Here is a 24,171-nt window from a genome sequence, read left to right on the forward strand (position 1 = left end):
AGCCCTAATGACTGCAAGTCAATCATTCTTTATCCTCTTAGCATTTATTAAATTTTCCCCATTACTGCTTTTTCCCCCCCTCCCAGATTTAGTATTTGCAACCTGTTTCTTTAATTTCTAAAGATTTGTGGTAGAATGATGGAATTTGCTCAATACCAGGAAACAAAAGCAACCCAAATTGAATTAGTTTAGAAAGGATCGATCTCATCTAAAGGGAAAAGTCTGTGACTGCTTCTTATCTTTCATGTGTTCTTTGGGGTGGGAGACACAGCATAGGCCAGGACATGGTGTATTTTTCCTGTTAAGTACAGAGAGATTACATTTGATTTGGCCTTAGATCTGTGAACTGGATGAAGTTTAAAGTTTGGCTCAGCGATACCTTCTTCAATGATAATAACGATCACAAAATCATAGAATATCCTGAGTGGAAGGGACCCACAAAGACCATTGAGTCCAACTCCTGGCCTTGCTCAGGACAACCCCAAGGATCCCCTGCTGTGCCTGAGAGTGTCGTCCAAAAGTTTCTTGAGCTCTCATAACAAATACCATTTTGTATTTTTGTGCTACCCCTTTTCTAGTATGGGGATTTAATGGTAACTCGTGTTTTTCATTCTCCAGCAGCATAAATGGAAAGGAAATGGTAATTTGTTATTAATTCTCATGCATAATTTGCCATTTACCTCAGCAAGTACATTGTCATATATACACTGTGCACATAATTATTTGTGAGCCCATCCCTGTCTTGATATGAAGAAGTGGGAGGTGAGCCAAGAGATTGGGAAAACAAGTGATTTTTCCCAAGGTCATGCAGCAGGTGGATCCAACCCTCACTCCCTGATGCCATCAGTGATTTCACATTAACATAAATGCACTAACAGGAGCTGGAGGAGGATGGAAAAGTGGTGATTTAAGAAATTAAAGCAGGGTTTTGGCCTGCTCCTATTGACTTCTGCTGGAGCAGAGGGGGAGATGGTGAGAGCACCTGCCATTGGGTGAGAGAGTGGGTGGATGTGTGGCCAGCAGGGAAGCCAAACTGCTGTAGGATTAAGAAGGATATTTCTGTCTTAGTGACTGGGTTTTATTTCCTTTCTGAGTTACAGCACCCAGAGCCTTGGTCCTTCTGCTTTGTGCAGCACTTTGAAGGTGAAAAAGCAGGGATGTGCTCATCTGGAGTACGACCATTCCTACGGCTCAGACAGGAGCAGCCAGGACAGAGGGGTCTGGCATCACGAGGCCAAAGAGATTAAACAGCTTGAAGAGAAATGGTGCACTCAAATCTTCTTGGAAAACCTGGTCTAGGAGGTTACTCCCTGCCCACGGCGGGGGGTTGGAATGAGATGATCTTTAAGGTCCCTTCCAACCCAAACCATTCTGTGCTTCTGTGATGGAGGAAATATCTTGGTGGGCAGACACATCTCTCAGAATTTAGCGTCCATTGGTTTCCCTGTGGTTGCAGAACCAGCCCATCTGCCACACAGCTTTAGTGCAGGTCACTTTCTGAGTGCCACAGATGAAAGGCACCATCATGTTCCCTCTGTATGAGCAGCCCAAGGAATTCTGTTTTGCCCAGTGGCTCTGTGGGGAAGAGAGCTACCTTATTCAGCAGCTTATTAACCTCAAACATAAGAAATCTTCAAAAAATATTCCAAGGCTTTCTCACCCATGATGAGACTGGCATTGAAATCATGGGGGTTCCAGGTGACAAACATCCTGACACCACAGGAGTGCAACAATTCTTTGGCTGCACCTTCTGCTCTCTCCTGACGTTTTTTCTTTCTGTCCCCCTTTAGGAAGGAAGCCAGGATGGATTACAGCTCACTCAGCGGGGTCCCGCGCTTCCTGACCCGGCCCAAGGCATTTATGGTGTCTGTAGGGAAGGATGCCACCCTGAGCTGCCAGATCATTGGAAACCCCATCCCAGTGGTGAGCTGGGAAAAGGATAAACTTCCAGTCCAGTCTGGGGGAAGGTTTAAAACCACAGAGGACGGGGATTTGTATCGGCTAACCATCTATGACCTGAACCTGGAGGACAGTGGCCAGTACATCTGCCGGGCCAAGAACACCATCGGGGAGGCTTTTGCTGCTGTCAGCATCAAAGTGGGAGAGGAGACCACAGTCACAGAGTCAGCTCCTTACTTTATCCAGAAACCTTCCAGCATCAAAGTAACCTTGGGAGAAGACGCCATGTTCAAATGCAAAGTCCAGGGTAGCCCTCCCCTCTCGGTGAACTGGGAGAAGGACGGGAGATACCTGAGGAACAAGGCAGATGCTGGACGCTTCCAAATTGAGTCTGCTGGGGAGTCAAACGCTCTCACCATCCAGTGTGCCCAGCTGGGGGACAGTGGCACCTACACCTGCCGGGCAGAGAACCTCATCGGCTCCGCCAGCGCCTCGGCCGCGCTGGTGGTGGAAACGCATGGCTCCTCCAACCCAGGCAGCAGCAACTTCGATGCCAGCTGTGGCAAGACGGCCTCCTTGCTGTCCCACCTGCAGAAGAGGCGGGAGGAGATCAGGAAGATGGACATCTCCCACAGGACTCTTGACTCGGCTTCTGCCCAGTCGTACTCCGCGGTAGAGGGGTTGTCCAGCATCGGCTACAGCCTGTCCCAGGACTATGAGCGGGCAGCGGGACTGACCAAAGGGGCCCGCAACGCCACTTTCGGGGCGCTGACACGCACGTGCAGCGTGACGGAGGGGAAGCACGCCAAACTGAGCTGCTACGTGACAGGCGAGCCCAAGCCCGTGATTGTGTGGAAGAAGGACAACGAGGTCATCTTGGAAGGCCGGCGGCACGTCATCTATGAGGATGACCAGGAGAACTTTGTGCTGAAGATCCTCTTCTGCAAGCAGACAGACAACGGGCTGTACACCTGCACGGCCTCCAACTTGGCGGGGCAGACCTACAGCTCTGTGCTCGTCACTGTCAAAGGTGGGTGTTTGTGGTTCTCACCAGGGTGGGTGTGCCTGCAAAGAGACACCCCTGAATTGGGGTGGAGGTTTGAACAAAACTGCTGCCTCCAAACTGCTGCAGGGAAGCGTGGTTAGATGTGAATAAGGCTCTCCAGGTGGAAAGGGGCTTGTGCACTCGAATTGGTGACTTGGGGAGAGAGTCCCATCGTTAGTGGCTTCCGGGAAGGGCACTAAAGAGGTGCCAGGCGGGGGTGGATGATATAGAACTGGCTGGTTGTGGGGCAGCTGGGATGCACCAGATCCCTACAGCTCCCGTCAGTCCTGGCTTTACAGTGATGCAAGAGATCTGTTCCCATGCTCTGGGTCAATGACTGCCAATGCCCCGTCTCACCCTCCAGGCTTTAATCACATCTGGGTTTGTGTTCACCACGGGGTTTACTCAGACGTGCCATTAGCAGTAGTAGTGGAAACCCCTCCCTACAGGATGAGTGTGTCAGGCTGCCTTGGATCCCCTGGGAGACCTACTCCAACTCTAATTACAGTCCAGCTCGGTTTTCCTGTACAGTGACCCACCAGCAGCCTTGTTCTTGCCAGGCTCTTCAGTCTTTTCCCAGTTTGTGTTGCTAGATAGTCTGTGTTCCTTGAATGCTCTGAGAAAATCTGCCAGGTCCAGGTTGCCTTTGTTTGCCATAGTCAGTGGTGAGGAGCTTGCCTTCAGAGGGTCACTGCAGACTGGTAAAGGTCAGACCAAGTTCTTCAGAATGACAACAAAAGTGTGACATACAGTTTTTATAGAATCCCAGAATGGTTTGAATCAGAAGAGATCCTAAAGATCATCTCATTCCAACCTCCTGCCATGGGCAAGGACACCTTCCACCAAAACAGGTTGCTCCAAACCCTGTTCAACCTGGCCTTGAACAATCCAGGAAGCTCGAAATTTTCCAGCTGCTCTCCCATTTGGCAAGGGGACAGCAGGCAGTTTGCAGCCCAGGTGTCACCTGTAAGTGAGCTGTCAGAAACAAAAGATTTTGCCACTCGAGTGGTAAAATTGATGTTTTTTTCACTGGCAGCAAAATAAATTAGAAATCCAAATAAGCAGGAATGATCTGTACTTCATACTCGTCTTTAAGTCTCTCTGGTTTTATTTGATTTTCTCTTTTCCCTTTTTTGGGCCTCCCCTTTTACACTCAGAGTCTTTCCCATCAGTGGCTCAGTCCCTGTGTCCATCAGTGACACCTGATCCGTGGAACTCAGGGGCACCTGTCCCACCCCTTGCTGTCCCTTGGAGGTGCTGAGTGGCGTGGGGAGGGGCATTTGTCCTGTTCCATAGAGCTGTGATTGCCTCATGAGTTGGGACTCAGAGCAGAAGATCAATCCTGGCCCTTGGGTGGGTGATCACTTTGAGGATAGATCAAGCTCAGTTGCTCACCCAACACCTTGCAAAAACAAACACCCCCTGCTCTGCCTGTGCTTATCTGATTGCTCTCTTGGCTGCAACCCCTTCCAAAGGAGGTGGGGAAAGCAAGGGAAGCAGCCAGTCTGGGAGCAAGCACCATGGGAAAAGGTTATTGATCCGTGTCCATTGTCCAGAGCTGCCTGTGAGTCAGGAGGCTGAAGTGGAAATGTTTATGGATTGTTTCTTTGTTACTCTGTACCGTGTTTGGCTCCCTGTCCAGGCCAAGTCTGCCATGGAAAATCTACGTGTGTTGGTTATTATTAGGCCCTGATAAATGACTCTCCTTTGTGTCACCAGAAGTTCTTCTCAGCCCTCCCAAGACAGGTCAGAACGATGCAGCAGTGAAAAGAGCTTTTAATTCTGTTGTTTTATGTCACTGGTGATGCCATTGGCTCCTCTGCTATCGGGCTTAGGGAGGGAGAGCATCTTGCCATGCAAAGTTCTCTTTGCTCAGTCATGTAGGGAGAGGTTGAATTCTCCAAGCAGCCACCCTCAGAATTATAGAATCAGAATGGTTTGGGCTGGGAGGGACCTTAAAGGACGTCTGGTTCCAACCCCCTGCCATGGGCAGGGGTGCCACTCACTGGATCAGGTTGCTCAGGGCTCTGTCCAACCTGGCCTTGAACATTTCCAGGGATGGGACATCCACAGAAAGCCTCCTATACTCTGTCAATCTAGATCCTGAGGACCTAAGGACCCAATATTTGTGAACATTTTGCTAAGCCTGTGCCTTAAAGATCATTGAGCTGGAAAAAAAACGTTTTTTGAGCTGTTCCTAAATGAGATTTAGTGAATCAGACTTGAATCTCAAAGGAGAGGCTACAGGGCAGAGAAATCACTCTCCCAAATAAGGAAAACTGAAGCTTGATTAGATTCAGAAATGTGTCTGGAACGGGGATAAAATCACAATCCGTACACTGAGATGTGAGCTGTGGAAAGAGTTGGGAAATTTTTCCCAAGAATAACCCTTTAACAAACCAAGGAGTGGGGAGGATGGGAGGAACATGAACAACCAGCTTGGATTTCCTGAAGGTTTTGGAGATTTCCCTAGGCCATGTGTAAAGTTGGTGAGAACAGAATTCAGGTCTCCATCCTGGGCCAAGCGAGTTCACTGGAGTCCCTGAATAAAGCAACCAGATACTGGGTGAGAAGGTTAAAGGTTGCAAGCCAAACTGGATAGAGATGCGTAAAACACCCTTGTGCTGAGGCCACTTTATTCTCCCTCTGACCAGATGTGATTTTGGATGGTCTCTGTTATGACAGTCCCACTGGAGATCTGAAAGAGAACTGCAACTTGAGAAATGAGGAGGTGGAAAAGAAATTTGGAAAGCGCAGTAACTAGGAAGATCAGAGGCACAGGATGGTGGAAGCTTGTCCATCCACCTTTAGCCAGCTCTTTCTGGAAGGATTTTACATATTCTTACATTTCCTGGATCATTTTCATTAGGCAGAGGGAAAACTTGCCTGTGGAACAATAAATGTGAGAATTCCAGCAATAAGAAAGTGGAAAGGTAGGCAAGTGAGAGAGTGAGGTCCAGAGGACAGATGTGCCTTGAGAAGGTTAAGAAAACATTGGGCTTCTTTGCAGGCTGCACCTATTCTTAGCAAAATATGTGTTAGCAGGACTTGCTTTTTAAAAATAACATCATCGCCTTGCCAGTTTGCTTGCTATAGACCAAACAAAAAAGCCTATGACAGTCTGGAGAAATATCTCCTCAGGATAAGCAGCAAAATTAATCTCTGATCTAAGTTCTTGCAGTTTCCTGCTAATTCCATGAGCTGCTCTTGCTCTGTGCTCCCTCAGGGTTTTGCTCTGCTGGTGGGCCTCTCACACATTTTTCTGAGGTGGGCAGGTTTTGGCAGCTCTCTTATTTTCTCTCTTATCTTATTTGCATGTCTCTGACCTGGGCAGGGGTCTAGGCCAGATGATTTGAGATGCCTGCTCTCAGGAGACCTGGGGTCCTTCTGTAGTCCCCTGACCCAAATCAACCCCCTCTGCCTGACCAGGCACATTCTAGACCTCGTAAAGAGCATGAAGATATGCTCATGAGGATGAGGAAGCTGGTGGGTTTTGGAACCAGTCTGACATCTCCAAAAGCAGTGGGCTGGGTTCATCCCACGCTCCAATTCAGTTTATCAGCTGCTGTCCCTCCGAAGCTCCATTCAGAGGGAGATAAGATGTGTGTGCACATGTCAGTAGGACGAAAGCAGAGTTGTTTTCAGAGGATATCTGTGACCCCAGGCTGCCAAAGATAGCCTTGTACTGCCTTTCCCTGGCTGGGAGAGCAGTGCTGTTACTGCAACGCGTTTGTAAGAGCCGACCAACCCTTCTGTGCTTGGACGTTTAAGAGCTTTTTCCTGGAATAGCTTTTTTTTTGGTTTTTTTTTTTTTTTTCCACTTTAGGTGCTGCTTAGTGCCTGTAGAGGGAGAGGGGTTAATGATATGGCCAGCTGCTCCAAGTATGGGAGTACACTTGTGTGCTTCTCAGGTGCAGCTTGTGTTTCTTTTTGGCCCTTGCGCAGGTCTGCGTGCTCCCAGTGTCAGCTCCAGCCTCCCTCCTGCCAGAGGGCTGCATCCTGATCAGAGCTTTCTTGGCCTCACAGAATCCCAGAAAGGTTTGGGCTGGAAGAGACCTTAAACCTCATCTCTTTCCAACCCCTGCCATGGGCAGGAACACCTTCCACTATCCCAGGCTGCTCCAAGCCCCATCCAACCTGGCCTTGGACACTTCCAGGGATCCAGGGGCAGCCACAGCTTCTCTGGGCAACCTGTGCCAGGGCCTCCCCACCCTCAGAATAAAGAATTTCATCATAATATCTAATCTAACACTGAAAAAAATTCAGGAAGAAAAGAAAAAAGGGTAATCATCATCTGGAGTGTGGGCAGAGCAGATCTGTGTAGCCACAGCTGAAGGCTCTTCAAGGCAAGACTTTGACTTGCCTTAAACTGAGATGTATTTAGGCAAATAATTTTTTTTAAAAATGACCAGTTGACATGGCGAGTTAGTGACACCTTCCTGTTCCTGGACATATTGTATGGGTACTCAGTCAGGTTTTAAACTCAGGATAACAACCAAGGTAGTCCATAGCATTGCTCCTTCCTGGTGTCCCGTCAAGACTCTAGGGTTTGGTATCTTATTTAAACTGAAAGAGGGGAGGTTTATATCAGATATTAGGAAGAAATTCTTTACTGTGAGGGTGGTGAGGCAGGATGGAGTCACAAAAACCAGCTGGGAGCTGGCACAGCCGTAATTGGAAGGTGAAGGTACGTATCAAGGCATGATCTCTCACGAAGCATGAGCAATGTATCAGCACTGGCTAATCCAAGTGTGGGACATGACTGTGGCACCAGTCCCGTGGCCCTGACCGCCGGCTGTCCTCTTCAGTCCAGCTCCCCTTTCTCCACTTTAGGGCTGAGGTACCAGGGTGATGTCACAGCGCAGCTGTCACTGGAATTCGACATTGTTCAGTTCATAAAATGACTTCCCTCACTACCATGCAGCTGCTTCGTGTGTTTGATCTATGCTTGGGTTTGGCCCTAAGCCAGAGCACTGCAGCCCCACTGCTGGAGGAGGGCTGAGGCAGCTGGGAGACTCGGGCTCTTTCTCTAGTTCTTTTATTGCCATTGACAAAAGCTGATACAGAGCCTTTGGTGCTGGTGGGGAGAACAGAAAACTCCTCCATTTGTGCTTTTCCCCACACCTGACCTGTGCACAGCCACCTCTCAGCTCTCTGTGCCCTTTCAGATCACTCTGCTGAGCTTATTTCTGCTGTAAGACCCTTAAAATATTGGTTCTTGCATCAGTTGACCGGCTCAGCTGCTCACTCTCACCTGGAATTGCTGCCCGTGACCAGCTTGGTTGTTACTGACCCAATTCTAGCAGGATTGCTTTGAAAGGTTTTGCTCCATCCTGGTCTTGAACACTTCCAGGGGTGGGGCGGCCACAACTTCTCTGGACAAGTTGTGCCAGAGCCTCACCACCCTCACAGTGAAGCATTTCTTCCTAAATTCCCATCTAAACCTACTCTCATCATAAACTCCTGTTTCTCCTTTCTGTTTTTACCTTCTTAAGAACCCTCCATACCCTTCAAGGCAAAACTGAAGGATCTTGAAGTGAGGGAGAAGGAATCTGCCACCTTCCAGTGTGAAGTGCCTGTTGCTGGGACAGAGACAGCTTGGTTCAAGGAGGAGACCAAGCTCCAGCAGAGCAAGAAGTACAACATCGAGGAGGAGGGCACCTACCGCCGGCTCACCGTCCAGAACGTCACCACGGACGATGATGCTGTTTACATCTGTGAGATGAAGGAAGGCAGCAGGACCATCGCAGAGCTGTCTGTCCAAGGTGAGAAAGGCTCTTGGCATTTCAGATTGGCCAAAAGTGTGAGATTCACATGTGAGACTTCAGACTCGACCTTGTGAGCAGCTTTTACCCCCTCCATGTGTGCACTGAAGAGGAGCAGAGTCCCTTATGGTGTGAGAATGTGGTCAGTGGGTCCTTGGGGCTCCTGCCAGGGTGTCTCTGGACACAGGGCCACACAGCAGGGACAGGCTGTGTTGCTGCTCAGGATGTCACTCAGTGGGATCCCATGCTGAAACCTTGAGCTGTAGCCTGGCCCTGTAGACTTTCCTTAACATGACCCCAAGCATCAGATGTATCCCCTGGCACTGTCACTCTCATCTTGTCCAGTGTCCAGCAACAGTGGTGAATCTTGTCTGGGACTGGTGCTGACCGCAATGGGAAGGGGGTGTAGCAGCTGTGGTTTGTGGCCAGCTGTGTGGTGCAGGCTGCAGTCAGCACCAGGCTGGTTTAGATCGGAGAACACATCCGTGCTCCAGATCCCTGGCAGCTGGAGCTGTTCTCTGGAGTTTGGAAAGGGGACAAGGAAAGGACAGCGCGTGGATGGCCATGTCCAAGTGTCCTGAGTCCAGTGGTTCAGACTGAAGTGGGAGTAGGTGTAGTTGGGTATGGTATGGGTGTCTCTCAGTGAGTAGACACAAACCCCAGAGCTGTAGGCACTGGATACTGTCACAGCTACAGGATTAATCTTGTCCTGACTCATTTGAAGCTTGATTATACTCCCAGTGAAACCAGGAGTTCTTCATATATAAATTACTCCAGGACAGCTGGGTGATGTGCATCCTCATGTAAATTCCTTTTTGTACCACCAGTAAAGAGCTGGAAGTGCACAGAGGTGGATGCAGGAGGGAAAATTTAGTCCAGGGACATGGGAGAGTTCAGACTGGCATCTTTCTGTTGCACCTTCTGTTAGGTCTGGAGCAGCCAAGCCCTGTGTGTTTGGCCCTGGTAGGACGGCTGGTATTTTTTTCACTTGTTCGTGCTATAATGGTATGTTCCATCCAAAAGAGAGTGACTGAGCCAGGTGGAGCTCTCCGGAGGGAAAGGAGGCAGAGCCTTCCTGGGGGAGTGTTGTGCCTGCCCTGGGAGGGGATTGGAGAGAGCAAGGTGGGGGCTGTGGGATGGGGGCACCGCTGAGGGCAGAGAGGTCAAGGAGGAGGATTAGCAGAGAATCAGGTCTTGAATCTTGTGGTGAAGTCTGTGCCTGATCTGTTACTTCTGGAGGGAGTTCAGCATTGCTGTTCGTTAAACAGCTCTGGGTGATCTGCCTGGGCAAAGCCTCTTTCACCTCTCAGGGACTGCTCTGGAGATGGAGCCAATCACCATCGGTCATTTGGGGTGGTCTCTGGTGCTGTGTCCAGTCTTTCCTGTGAGTAGTCACATCTTATAGCTTTGAGATTATCCTAATACGTGATGATAATCACAGTCACTTGGAAAGGACAAAAATTCATTCAATGTGAATTTCTGTGTTGACACTAAGAAGAAACCTAAGACTTTCAGGGTCTTTCTCATTAATTCAAGTAACTTCTGTGCCTGCCATGTTGGTTATGTGACTTACTGGTGACTTTAATGAAGGCAAAATCCCGAAGGCAGAGGAGAGAGACCTGTCTGCCTTAAGACTGACCTACTTTAGCAAAGTTTTAAACTGAATTTCCAGCCTATGTGGACAATGAAAGCTGTCAAATCTGTTCTTGACAAGGCCATGTATATTTTGTGTTTACCCAGCAGCTGGCTCTGCTTGGTAGGCAAGAAACCCGAGTGACTGCAGTCAAAAAAGATTTGCTTTTTTCTCTTTGAAGGCCAGAATGAGTCCTTGGGATCATCTGCTCTGTGTGACTCAGAGCCTTGGAATTTATTTTCAGGTGTCTGCATGGTGTCTATAATGTTTCAATTGGGTGTGGACTAGTCCTGTTTCAGTCTGGACAGTCCAGTGTCACCGAAATTTTTAATATCTGCCATTTGCTGACTATGATTATTTTGTGATTTGAAGGGAACATCATTAAAAAACTTCCACGGAAAACTGCCGTCTTCGTCAACGACACAGCCACCTTCTGCGTGGAGCTGGATAACGACTGCCAGAACATCCGGTGGCTGAAAAACAAGGAAGAAGTGAAACCCAGCGACCGAATCTCCATCACACACTCTGGCAAACAGCACACCATGACCATCCGGGAGTGTAAGATGGAAGATGCTGGTGAGATTGCCTTCCTGGCCGATGAAAGCAGGACTTCTACCCAGTTCACTGTGACCAGTAAGCTTCTCTTTTATTTGGCCTTGGTGTTGCGTCTTCCCACGGCTGCTCCGTGGCAGCATTGTTGTTCCAAATGCCACCATGATAATTTTGGTGTCCAAAACCAGCTGAAGGTTTCATGTCTGTCACAAAAAGCTGATAGCCTGACTGTGAGTGTTATGAGATGTTTGGAGGGATCAAAACAGAGCGAATATCTGTAGAATCATGGAATGGCTTGGGTTGGATGGGATCATCCCGTTTCACTTCCTGTGATGGGCAGGGACACCTTCCATTAGCTCAAGATTCTCAGGACCTTGTCCAGCCTGGCCTTGAACGCTTCCAGGGATGGAGCATCCGCAGTTTTTCTGGGCAAGAGCAGCGCTGGACCTGAAATGAAATTTTGGTGAAGTTGCCTAATTTTATTTCGCATTATTTAGATGACACTGCATTTCCCAGGCAAAATCTGCTTTATTTAAGACAAAAATACATATGATTTCTGGCTCTGCTGCAGTTCTGGTTCATATATGAACAAACCATCCAATCCAGTCACAATTTGGGAAGAGTAATGCTTCATTTCTCCCACCAATGCGATTGGTCAATGGCAAAAAGGAGTCCTTAAATAAAAGATACGTAACTGCTGTGTTATCTAAACTTAATTGTGGCATTCTGATGAAGGAATGCCATTCTGATGAAGGAATGCCAATGAGGAAAAAAATGAGGGAGGCGTCACATTTGGCTTTGTGACAGTTTCTAAGGTATTTGCAAAGCTGTAACACCCAAACAAGCACCTATGCAATGGGAACAATAAAGTACAGTTTGATCTCAGACTCTGCTGTTTAAATGATGAAGAAAATGTTGATTCATGGAACAGAAATTATAAGAAGCTGCCTTCCCACAAACAGGTATTGCTGAAGAAAATATTGCATTACCATTTCTGATGGCAAGGTCAAGAGATCTCATTCCAGGGCTTAGCGCTCAGCTTAACGTTACCCTAACAGGACCTTTGACATCTATCTGTGACCATCAGTTACTGACAGGCTGGTAACCGTGCACCCCAAAACACTTCTGTGACTATTTATGTAAGGAAGGAAAAGCGTATCGCGTTGAGATTTCCTATTTTTACACTTCGTGCATATCGGATTTGCTGCTTGGAGAATCCTGTGTACTATGTCCACATCTTTCTCAATTAGCTGGGTGAGATTGGTGGTGCCTGTTCAGATATCCTTTGTAATATACAGGCAATGTTTGTGTATTATTTGGCATCTTGCGTTGTTACCATGCCCATTTTAAAGATGGGCAAACTGAAGCAGAAAGGAGATCAGCTGTCCCCAGACTCGGTTTTTAGTTCAGGCTCATCAACAAACTCCATCTACAGTCAGAAATTCTTCAGTATGTGCACTGTGTGATTGTTTCACCCATTTCCCACACCTTCTTTAAGTTGGATTAATTGCTCCTGAGTGTGCTGTTCATGGGATCACAGCTGGAGTCTGGTTGACTGACTTAACCCAGACACCTTTCACATAGCCAAAATTAAATGAAATGGATCCTGTGCCATGTCAGAAGAGGTGTAACTAGAGCACATCAGATAATTCCTTTTGACCATGTCAGTGGCAGCACGTAGTGAATAATCCTGATGGGACTTGAGCCTTCTCTAAAGGGTCCAAGAGGAATAAAAGGGTGAAAATAAATATTCATTACATATACCTGTAGGAATAAGTTTGTGGCCTCAGGTACTGTAAAACAGCAACATCTCCTCAATAGCAGGGTCTCATGGTGGGGACATGTCTTTGTCATTTCCTTTTGAAGGTAATTCCCCAACCCCAAAGCTGGACTGCATAAGTTAGTAAAACAAAGATCCCAAATGATGTCACTCTTGGGAGACAAAGTTACAACACAGTTTCTGTGACAAAAAATTCAGGAGCAGGACAGATACCCAGATGAAAGAAGCTGCAGAGAACATCCAAGCCTGTGCAACAAGCCAAGCTCTCCATAAATTTTAAAAGATTTGAACAACCTTTGCTGATGGTTTTACCCATCTTCTGGGTGAAAATAAGAAGCTGTGTGTTAGCTGCTTTGTCCAGGAGCTCTGTAGGACAGTAGTATGGGTCTGTATCCAGCACTGAAGATTTAAGCCCACAAAATGTTTGTTGAAGACTCTCTGACTGCGTTGACAGTTTTAATATTGTGTGGAAATCACCCTTATTTAGCTGTGCAATACAAGTATTGAACATTAAAGTTTGGACTTGATCTGGGATGATAATGATTCCGTGATCTTTGTGTAAAGCAGCCCCAAAAGCATCTTCCATCCATTCTCTTGCTTTTTCATTTCACATCAGTGTTTTAACTTTTCTAAAAACTAAAGTTTTTAACTTTCAGTCCAGCGTAAGCCCTTTCAGCTTTTCCACTCTGACGTGAACTTACTGCTCTGTTTTGTTTTGTTTCTTTCCCTTGCGCAGCTCCCAAAAAACCTCCCACTCAACCCCCAGCTCACCCTGTGGTGAAAAATAAAACAGAAACCTCAGTGACACTGGCATGGTCCCCTCCGAGGATGGACCGGCCCATTCCAGTTGATGGATATATCGTGGAGCGCAAGAAACTCACCGGCTTCACCTGGGTGAGGTGCCACGAGTCCCACGTCCCTGTCCCCGAGCTCACGGTGAGCAACCTGTCAGAAGAGGCTGACTACCAGTTCAGAGTGTCTGCGGTCAACGCCTATGGACAGAGCCCCTACCTGGAATTCCCTGGGAGCTTGCACCTTGGTGAGCACGAAACCAGCACAAAATGGGGTGATCGGACATGTGGGTGCTTTAAAAACGTTTCCCACGACTTTGAGGACAGAGCAATGGCCCAGCAAATCCTCTTTCCCTTCGCTGCTGGTTGTCCTGCCTCATGTCAACCACTGACCTCCACCAAAGGGATGAAGGAAAAAGTCCAAAACCATCACAGTGCTGGTGGTTGGGTTTCTGTGGTAGAGCTGTGGGTGTGTTTATGTTCCAGTGCCCCACATCAGGCTGTGGGAGAGGCAGAGCTCTCTGCTATGGACCTTAAACCTGTAAATGTTTCTTCTGCACCTGCAATGAAAAGAAAAATGGAGATGGCCTTATGATATAAATTTCAATATATAGACTCGAGATACCGCTCTTGCACCTAGAGAATCTGTATGGGTGATCATAACATCACAAACACCAAGTTCTAGACAGTCTCTCTTTAATCTCAGAGTTTCTAAGAGAATTACAGGGGTTTTGCTTTCTTTCTAGGGTGCCAATGTGCCCATAGAATCATTGGGTGCCATGGGATTTCTTCTTCCTTTGAATCACTGCACTAGAAAAAAAAATCTGTACAGATACTGAAGACCCACACAAACTTTGATCATACTGTGTCTTGTGATTGTGTCACCTTTGTCCCTCGCTGTCTAAACACGCCTGTGTTGTCCTAGAATATCTAGAACTGACTTGTAGGGAAATCCAGAAGTCCCTCCTTTGGAAATCTAAGAATAATACAAGCTGTTCAATAAATAGCACACTTTTAGGGGGACCTGGGTCTTTCTGGCTTCTGTCTTTATACGTTTTAGGGATTTAAAAAATCAGTAAAATATGCCTGTTGTTCTTGACCTGCAAAAACAGGACTCCAGAGGTCAGTTACCTGCAGCTGAAGGAAACAAATCCTTTAGACCAACCATGCATGTTCTTCAGGGCATGAGAATTGTATATGGCTGCATGAATTTGTTCTCACGTCTTGTTTAGCCTGACAATTTGGTTCTTAAGATGAAATATCCTCCAGCATGACAGTCTTGTTCTCAGAGACATGTTGTTCTTCCGTAGAACCCGTCCTGGCTGTGAAAAACCCCCTGACAACAGCTGAAGTTGCACCTGGAGGGGATGCTCACTTCACTGTTGATCTTACCAAGACATGTTCTGGCACTTGGTACCTGAATGGCAAAGTCTTACAGGAAAGTGAGACCTACATCATTAACAGAACTCAAACCACTCACACCCTGGTCATAAAGAAGGTCACCAAGAAAGATGATGGGGCAGAAGTGAAATTTGTTGCCAGTGGTGTTGAGACCAGCACCAAGATGAGAGTGAAAGGTATTTATTGCCATCGCTGTCCTTTCTTCTCCCAGTCAAGGGGTGCTTGCTGGGATCTGAGGGTTAAAGCTGGGGCTGGAGGCTTTCCTTGGTCTGTGGGAAGCGTCTGGAATTGTGTCATGTGATTAATGTGTGTCCTGGTAATGACCTCACATGATAGCTCAGAGTGAGCTGATCTGGCCAGCTGGTGGAATCTGAACTAGATTGCTTCACATCAGCTCATGAACTTCTGTCAAATTCACAACCATCTGTCAGGGGATTCTGTCGCCAAATCTGCCACTAATTCCCCCTAAAGTGGTCATTTCAGCTCCAGGATTGACCAGCCTCTTTGACTGTAATAACCTTTCAAAGGGAAAGGAGCATTAATTGCTAACAAAGCTTTTCTTGTAGATTTTTTTAGTCCGCCATGTGTGGGATATACAAGTTAGTATCCTGGAACTTGACTTATGATCAAGTTTTCCTCTATGAAACAACAGTAAAATCTGTACCTACCACATTGCAAGGCAAAACATAATGAATTCATAATGAATCTTTTATTCTGGAAGGATGTGTTTGGCTTTGGGAGAAGATCTCTGCAGAAGCATGTTTAGAGTATTATTTATCAATAGAAAAAAAATGTGTTAGTTTTTTTTCTTAGTGACTCTGGCAATAAAAACAGATCAAGTTTTCTGAGCTGGAAAAAGCCACTCAGTATTGACAGGAGTGTGAGGACAGGAGCAGGATCTAATATCTTCAGAGATCTCACAGGCTACAGCAGGCCTGTATCAGGGATAAGTTATCTCGATATAACTCGAAATAACAAAGCCTCTTGTCCTGGCAGGAGCTGCAGTGAGATTCACCAACAAGAGCAAAGACGTAGAAAAAGTCTCCACTCGGCTGCTGGAGGAAGCCAAACTCCAGGCTGAGCTTTCAGACGCAGAGGCCACTGTGAAGTGGATGAAAGATGGGAAGGAGCTCAAGGCCAGTGAAAAATACGAGCTCCAAACTGTGGGGAAGAGGCGCATCCTGAAAATCCGCAGCACTGCCGAGCAGGACGCTGGAGTTTATGAGTGTGTCTGTGAAGGGGATAAAATGCTCTTCCAGCTCTCAGTGAAAGGTATGTGACTGCCTGGGCTGCTCTGCACTAATGGTGTTCCTGCCCTAAACTCATGGAGCCATCAAGGCACACGAAGGGAGTGCTCCAGAGGGAGTCTGGCAATTGCCCATCAGCATCCAGCCTTGATAATGTGGTCCCACAGCAGAGCTGGGGAGCAAATACAGGAGCTGGCACTGGCATGGTGGTAAGGGCTGTGCTTTCACTAACTGGCATCTTGATATGCCAGGGAATTTCATGTAATTTCGTGAGGTCTAGTGGTGGGCTGGGAAAAGTGCTGTTGAGATGAAGAAATCCAGCCCCAGGGGCAGGCCATGACATGGGATCCCATGTCTGCCCCACACTTGCTGTGTGACATCAGACAAGTCACTGAGGAGAGAGTTCAGCTCTGATTAAGGTTCTGATGGGACAAGATCATCTTGGCTTTGTGGGATTTGGGTTTTTTTGTTATTTATTTAAGGATTTTTTTGTTATTTTCTGTCAAGACTGTGGTGGATAAGAACAGACCTTTCCAGGGCACACTGGATGGCTTAACCCCTTCCTGCTTACAAGGTGTTCAGATGTGTAGAAAAAACCAGAAAAATGGGACTTTATTTCGGTATTTCTTGAACCAGACTGTTTTACAGCTGCCCTGGGTTTTTTTGGCTGTTCTTCCTTTCATGGCAGTCTCTAACTTTACTCTCAAACCAACACCACTAAGCCTCCTTCTTGCAAACCTTCCAGTCTGTACAAGATTTGATGAACTACAGTAAGGCTGGCTCTGCCTTGAAGGGGACCAGGTTTTGCCTAAAACCCCCAGTGTATCCCCAGACTGTTCCTCAAATGGACCATCAGATGTCTGTTGAGGTTCAGAGTGCACAGCCCCACCTCAGGCCAGTCCAGCCTGTTGTCAGACTGCCACCGAAACTGTGGGAAAACCAAAAACTCTCCAACAACATTTTTTAGCGCTGGAAAATCAAGGCATTAGGTTATTCTGGCCAGGATGTACAACAGAAATCATTTCATCCACACATTGCCTGGGTTGCGCAGAGAAAATCATTCCATCACACGTGATCTTTACTAGGTTTTTCACATACTTATACAGACAAAACCCACAGAAATTAATTGTTTCAATGTTCATTGGTCCCAAGTTAGGCAGTTCTTAGTATTTGGTTTCCTATTGGTTATTGATCCCTTTGCCTTCAATGTTAATTAGGTTCTCATTCTTCATCCTCTTACTGATCTTTTCCTGGACCAGGTGTCTCTGACCATGCCAGGGGTGATGTCTGGAGTTGATGTTCATTAATGATTGTTATCTTTTGTGTATTTTCTGTGCTACCTCCTGTCTGTTGAGATGTTCAGCTCATTGGGCCACGAGCAGTGAAACAGTCCTTTGAAAATAAACTTCAATTCCTTTCCCCTGGGCAAAGGCAAACAAAACCCCTGACTAAAGTTACATAAAAATTTTAAACTTTGTATTGTTTCCAACAAGACTGGGGTGATTTCTGCAGCTGTCTTTCTTTGAACTGGCAAGTTCACTCAGTAAAGCCATTTGATTTCCATGTTCTGTCCCACAACTCACCCTCACCTTCCTCCCAGCCATGATCTCACTGTTTGTGCACGGAGCAAGTCTGAGGTGCTTCATCCTCGTGTTCTGCTGGCACCTCACCCTCCTTGGTCTCTGTAGAAACAACAAAGCCTGAGAATAGCGTGGGTTTTTTTGCATTTGACGACTTGTTTGGTTGTTTCAAAGAGCAAACTTGAGAGAGCTGAAAAAAAATTAAAATGTGACTCAGTCTATATAGAGAGGAATTTCTGTCTACAATTGGCACCTGCTCTTACTTTTGATTTTTTTTCTCTCTTGCCCTACCTCTTTAGCATCATTTTTCATGCTGACAGTTCTACCCACATTTAATTGAATTACTCGATGGATGCTTCCATGTGTTTTTCACTGTAGTGTGACTATCAAATGAGCAATCAATGTTATTATTTTAAAATCTGCTTTGACAAGCAGTAATTTCAAGTCTGCTGTTTACAGCTTGATTCCTGGAGAATCACCTTTGGTACCTCTCATCCTTGCGGGATGAGCCTCAAAAATGCTGTATCAACATTTTACCTTCCATCATCAACACCTTTTATCAGCCACAGGGAGCTGGGGAATCATTTGAGGAGCTGGTCAGCTGTAAATGGCACGTGGGCATCAGGTGGCTGCCCAGGGGCCACTCTGCCAGCCATGGCCACCGTGTCACTGCCTGGGCCTCCTGCCCACAGCAGCCAGAAATACACTTGCCATTTGTCACTGCACTGCCCTGAGCCCCACGTGCCAGGCACCCTCTGACACATGACCTCCCATGGTGACAAGGGACATCTGAGACGTCTCCTTCAGGCTGCTGGGGTTGTACTTTTTGCTCTGGTTTTCTGAGGAAGGGAAAGGTGAATGAATGAACTCATCTGCCTCTTCTTCCTCCCAAAACTTTGAACCTGTGGGCTGAGTTTCAGTAATGCTGGTGAAGAAATGTCTTAGCAGCCCCCTTCCCCTTCCCCTTCCCCTTCCCCTTCCCCTTCCCCTTCCCCTTCCCCTTCCCCTTCCCCTTCCCCTTCCCCTTCCCCTTCCCCTTCCCCTTCCCCTTCCCCTTCCCCTTCCCCTTCCCCCCATATGTTAAAAAGTTGTTAAAAATTTAATTCCATTATCCAAAGGCCGATGGGACTGTGGTTTCAGGGTCACATTTTTAGCTTGGATATTGGTGGGGGTTTGAATTTTTTGCTTTGAGGCAATTGGTGACTTGATTATTTCACATCATGTTAATATGATGCCAGATTTATTGTTTATTTTCTATGCTCCAGTTAATTTTCAGGCATAAATTTCTTTCCATTTCAGTCCTATGAAATATCCATATAGATTTTTAATTTTATGTAGTTTAATTGATCTAGATTACATTTTAACCTCCTTTAGAGTCAATTTACTTGCCAGGTGGTTACAACACAATGATTGAATAACCTTCATGGCTTTCCCTCCAGTTTATTTCTTTCCTTACCTCTCAGATATTATTTTAAATCTCTGTTTCCTGGGGCTTCCTCTCCTTGACTCAGTCTCTTGTGCTGCCTATATGCTCTGCTTTGTGGACATGGGATAATCAGGAATATGGTTGGAAATTTGTCTGCTTCTGCTTTGGAATCTAAATCTAGTAATTCGATCCATAATTAATTAAATAGATTTGGTGTTATGATAAATGACTGCCTAATGTAGATGTAAATGTACATTTTTATTGCTGTGCACAGAATTCTTTACCAGAGCTGTGTCCATGTTTGTTTCAGCACTTGCAAACTTCATAAACAAAGAGAAAACCGGAGGAGTTATCAAGGCCATCGCTGGGAAACAGGCTGAGTTTGTGTCTGAGACCTCCGAGGCCAACATCATGGTGAAGTGGTACAAAGATGGGAAGGAAATCTCAGCCAGCAAGAAATTCACCATGGAAGACAAAGGAAAACTGCACAAGCTTGTGGCTTCGGCTGTGATGAAAGAAGATGAAGGAACTTACACCTGCAAAATCGGGGATGACACTCTTACTTTTGATTTAAAGGTCTCAGGTAAGTTTGTGCTGCAAGTATGGGATCAGAGTCTGTGTGAGAAACTCAGGATTTTGTTCTTTAGACTTGTCCTACCTTATAAATTGACAGATTTTTGGGCCAAGGTTGCACAACGCTTTCAGAGATTCTGACCCTTGTTGTGATCCTGATGCAAACCCAGAGTATGGGCAAATAATATAATCATGCTGTGGTTTATTTGAGCCAGCTCAAGGTTTTTCTAGGGCTGGAGCACAATCCAAACATGATGCTGCCTGAACAGCTGGCAGCCACATCTGGCCTTTATTCTTTTAGCTCATCTGTGCCTTATCTTAGGACCACCTTGGTCAGGGGTCCAAAGTCTTGCTGTGAAAGGCCTCTGTCCTCCTCTGACAAGTTTAAGTCCTGATTTTGAGAGTTAAGCATCTCCTGCTATTCCCAAAGGACACTGTGATCTCAGAGATCACTCCCTGTGGTACTGTAAGCGACTCTATTAGTCTGTGTCACGTGCCCATCACACAAAGCACGTGGTTGTCAGGTCAAGCCCAGAAGAGAAATGCTTGTCACCACTGCATTCCAGCCCAGGATGGAGCCAGAGTATAAAATGACACAAGAATTCATCTGTGAAATTCAATATCTGTGAAATTCAGCTGATTTGAGTTGCATGTTTGTGGGAACTTTTCTTCTAAAAGTGGTTTTCTGGGCTTGTGCCTGGAGCCTAATTTTTAACCTGGTCCTATATTTAAGACTGAAACTCCTGAAAGCTGCTCCTGGCATGGCTGCAGTACAATGCAATTCAAGAGAAGTCACCACTGAGTGCTTGTGACCTGTAACAGAATATCCAGGTTACTGTGATGCTGTCCATGAGCTAACTAAAGACTCAGCAAAGCTGATTAATGTAGGACAGCACTTGTCTTGAGGGATTGCTTCATGATCTACTGAGCTGGAGGGATTGCTTCCAGCTGGTGTTTGCTCAGGTATTTACTCTGCATCTCACCTCCAGGTCTCCAACATGAAGCAATTTCACTCGGATTGCAATTCCCAGTCCCTGACTTTACCCATTGAAAAACTGGTCTGAAAGAACCAACCAGGCTCTGCCCCAAGTGACCCCTCAAAAGGCAGTTTGTGTAATCTGATTTATACTGTCTGATTAGAGCTGTCTAAGATGGATTTTAAAGCTTTTCTAGTTATGCCTTTGTCTGAGCATCAGGTACAGAGGATTGCCTGAGCTTGGTATTAACTTTTTGCTGGCCATTGGCAGGTTGGGTGAATCTCACCTGTAACTCCTGTGGCAAAACATCACGTGGCAATCAGGCATCAGGCAAAGAAAACTGGTATCTGCTAGATCAGGGAATCACAGGAAGATTTGGGTTGGAAGGGACCTTAAAAGTCATCCAGTTCTACCCCTGCCATGGGCAGGGACACCTTCCAGTGTCCCAGGCTGCTCCAAGCCCTGCCCAACCTGGCCTTGGACACTTCCAGGGATGGGGCAGCCACAGCTTCCCTGGGCAACCCGTGCCAGGGCCTCCCCACCCTCACAGGGAGGAATTTATTCCCAATATCCCATTTAACTCTTCCCTCTGTCAGTTTGAAGCTGTTATCCCTTGTCCCATTGCCACAAACCCTTTGATGAGCAAGGACTGAGTTACAGCCTGTTAACAACACCTTAGCCGGGGCAGCTTCCTCCTTGTTTCATGTGTCACCATAAAAATTTTCCAGAGTGCTGAGAAGCAGCACTGCAGACTCAGGGGGTAGTCTCGGGGCAGGGAATCAATCTGCCTTGAGGGTAATGAGATACCCCAATAACCCTGAACAGCAGGATTCTGGAGGGACTCTCCTGCTTTGGCCAGCTAATTGTTGAAGAATAGGTCAGTCCTAATGAACGCAAATTTTAATGAAATACTTGCCTGGCATGGCAATTGTCCTTGGGATACTCGGTGACTGAAAGCAGCAGCTGCTGCTGAAAGAAATGCAATACTGAGCTGAGGTTGGCTCTAAGTGACAGCCCGCAGCCTGCTCTCCAGGCCGGGGCTGCCCTGATGGAAAGAAGGCTCTGAAATACCTGACGTGCCCATCAAGTATTGCTCCTTAGCTAAGGGACAGGCTGTGTTGAGTAGGTTTGCTCACATTTTACACCAAGGTCTCTGTCTTCACTGCCTTCACTTTTACAAAGACACTTGCAAAGAGCCTTAATTGGTAAAAATGATGTATTGTTGCTGCCCACATGACAAATACCCTGTGTGTGTTTGCACAGCCTATATCTGAGCTGGGTTTGAGCTGAGCTATCCATGCAGGAACCTCAACTGAGCTATGTGAGCAGTTCTGAGTTCTCTACTGGGAGGATCAGTTTCAGCCAAAAGATATGAGATTATTGACTCTTATGTTCATAGAAACATGGAATGGTTTGGGTTGGAAAGGGCCCTAGAAATCATCTCCTTCCAACCCCCTGCCATGGGCAGGGATGCCTTCCACTAGATCAGGTTGCTCAGAGCTTTTTCCTAGCATGAAGTTGGAGAATATTTTATCAATGAGATTATCCCATATGTGCCCTGGCCTTGAGAAGAATTAGTCTGGTAGGACTGATACTATGAACAAGGAGCTGCAGGAATGGGCTCAGAAACATTTCAAGAAGGCTCCTCATCACTTCCAAGTAGATTTCCTGAGACTTCCCAGGTCTTTTCAAAGCTGTTCCTGCCCTCAGACATCAATACACATCCCCCAGATCTTGCTTGACATCGGAATCAAGGAGTGATAAATGAAGTGTGAGCAACTTGAGGGTGTCTCAGCTTGATTTAAAAGATCCAGGAGGATGTAGGGCAGATGAAGGGGATTGCACTGTAACTGAAAGCAATTATCTGAAGATCAGAGGGGTTTGCACCATCTGTCAGAGAGGCATCAACCGTGTGTGATAATGGAATAACGATCGATAATTTCTCTATCCTGACTTTGTGCTGATAAACCTGCATCAAGGCACAAACGTTCCTCTTTTCCACTCCAGATGAAGCTGTTACTTTTGTCAACAAGCCCAAAACGACTCCAGAAATATCAGTCAGTCCTTCTGAAAGCCTGGAGCTGGTGTGTGAGGTGTCAGCTGCGGGCGGGGCCGTGGTGTGGAGGAAAGATCAGACTGAGGTGAAGCAGGACCAGAGGACAACCATCGTCTCGCAGGGGACACAGCGCAAGCTCATCATCAAGAAGGTGACACAACAAGACCAAGGCAGCTACACCTGTGAAACGAAGGATGACAAAACAACATTCCAAGTCAAAGTCAGAGGTGAGAAAATGCCAGGAATTCCAAAGATAAAGGCGAATTCCGTTTCGAGTGGTGTCTTACATCCGGAGGATCATCTCAGAATCTCCCCAGGGTGAAAGATCTCAGCCATAGTATTTGATTTTTTTTGGGCAGCTTGCATAACAATATTTTATACACACAGTTCTGCATCCATGACTGGTTGTGACCACAAAAAAAAAAATATAGGAAAGGATGGAAATTCCTTCTCCTCTCCCAATTAGCTGGTTTGTCTGCAGAAAAACTCCCACAGGAACATAGTGTGAGGCCATAGCAGAGGGATGGATAAAAGGGAAGGGGGAGGTGTTTGAAGAGCTCTGATTAGATCCCATCCCTGGAAGTGTTCAAGGGCAGGTGGGATGGGGTTTGGAGCAATCTGGTCTGGTGGAAGTTGTCCCTGTCCATGGCAGGATGATCTTGATGGTCCCTTCCAACGCAAACCATTGCATGATTCCACGATAAGATGGAGAACGATGGAATTGTCCCAAACAGGCGGAAAAAGAGCAATGGTTCCTTGACATGAGGATATGAGGGTTGTTCCCTTCTGATTCACTAGAAGCTTGGAGAGACACAGGGAGAGAAGAAGAGGGAGGAGGGTTTAGGAATGCATGTTGGTGCTCCAAGTCCTACATTCAAATCTGTGCTAAAACTGTGAGGTTTAACATTACCCCAAAATTCCCATTAAACTCCCACTGCTATTCACTGCTCTTAGCAAGATAGGGATGAAGGTGCTTTCTTGCACTAATGGCCCTTCATGACATTACCTGTCAGGGGCAAGTAGGAACTTGATTAAAAACCAGAGACAATGACTGCAAAAAGCTGTTTGTGACTTGGGGTTTTCTTACAGAGGCAGAAATTGTGTTTACAAACAAGGAGAAGGTGCAGAAAGAGGTGAAAGCTGCACTATCAGAAAATGCCACGCTGAGCTGCGAGGTGGCCCAGGAGAAGATGGAGGTGAAGTGGTACAAGGATGGGAAACTGATCACCTCCAGCAAGAAGTTCAAGGTGGAATCGGAGGGCAAATCACGTCGTCTGGTGGTGGGTCAGGTGGAGAAGAAAGATGCAGGGGAGTACACCTGTGAGGCTGCTGGCCAAAAACTCACCTTCAGGATCGATGTCACAGGTGAGAGAAAATATTTTCGCCCAGCTTTCCAATTTCTGAAATATTTAGAAAGATTAGTATTATTCTATATATTCAATGTAA

General features: G+C 46.6%; 1 protein-coding gene across 3 annotated transcripts in view; it reads left to right on the top strand.

Annotated features, from left to right (window-relative positions):
- Window positions 1-24,171, top strand: part of OBSCN (obscurin, cytoskeletal calmodulin and titin-interacting RhoGEF) — a 171,279-nt gene that overhangs the window by 6,027 nt on the left and 141,081 nt on the right. For all 3 annotated transcript variants that reach the window (XM_048309941.1, XM_048310008.1, XM_048310079.1), the window contains exons 2-10: window positions 1,791-2,929; window positions 8,440-8,709; window positions 10,715-10,975; window positions 13,411-13,713; window positions 14,776-15,042; window positions 15,863-16,138; window positions 19,430-19,702; window positions 22,677-22,952; window positions 23,815-24,090. In XM_048309941.1, coding sequence (XP_048165898.1) covers window positions 1,804-2,929; window positions 8,440-8,709; window positions 10,715-10,975; window positions 13,411-13,713; window positions 14,776-15,042; window positions 15,863-16,138; window positions 19,430-19,702; window positions 22,677-22,952; window positions 23,815-24,090 — 3,328 coding nt within the window. In that variant the 5' untranslated portion in view covers window positions 1,791-1,803. The remainder of the gene's footprint in view (window positions 1-1,790; window positions 2,930-8,439; window positions 8,710-10,714; window positions 10,976-13,410; window positions 13,714-14,775; window positions 15,043-15,862; window positions 16,139-19,429; window positions 19,703-22,676; window positions 22,953-23,814; window positions 24,091-24,171) is intronic.

Source organism: Corvus hawaiiensis, chromosome 1 (assembly GCF_020740725.1).
Source record: "Corvus hawaiiensis isolate bCorHaw1 chromosome 1, bCorHaw1.pri.cur, whole genome shotgun sequence".
In the NCBI taxonomy this organism is placed as follows: Eukaryota; Metazoa; Chordata; class Aves; order Passeriformes; family Corvidae; genus Corvus; species Corvus hawaiiensis.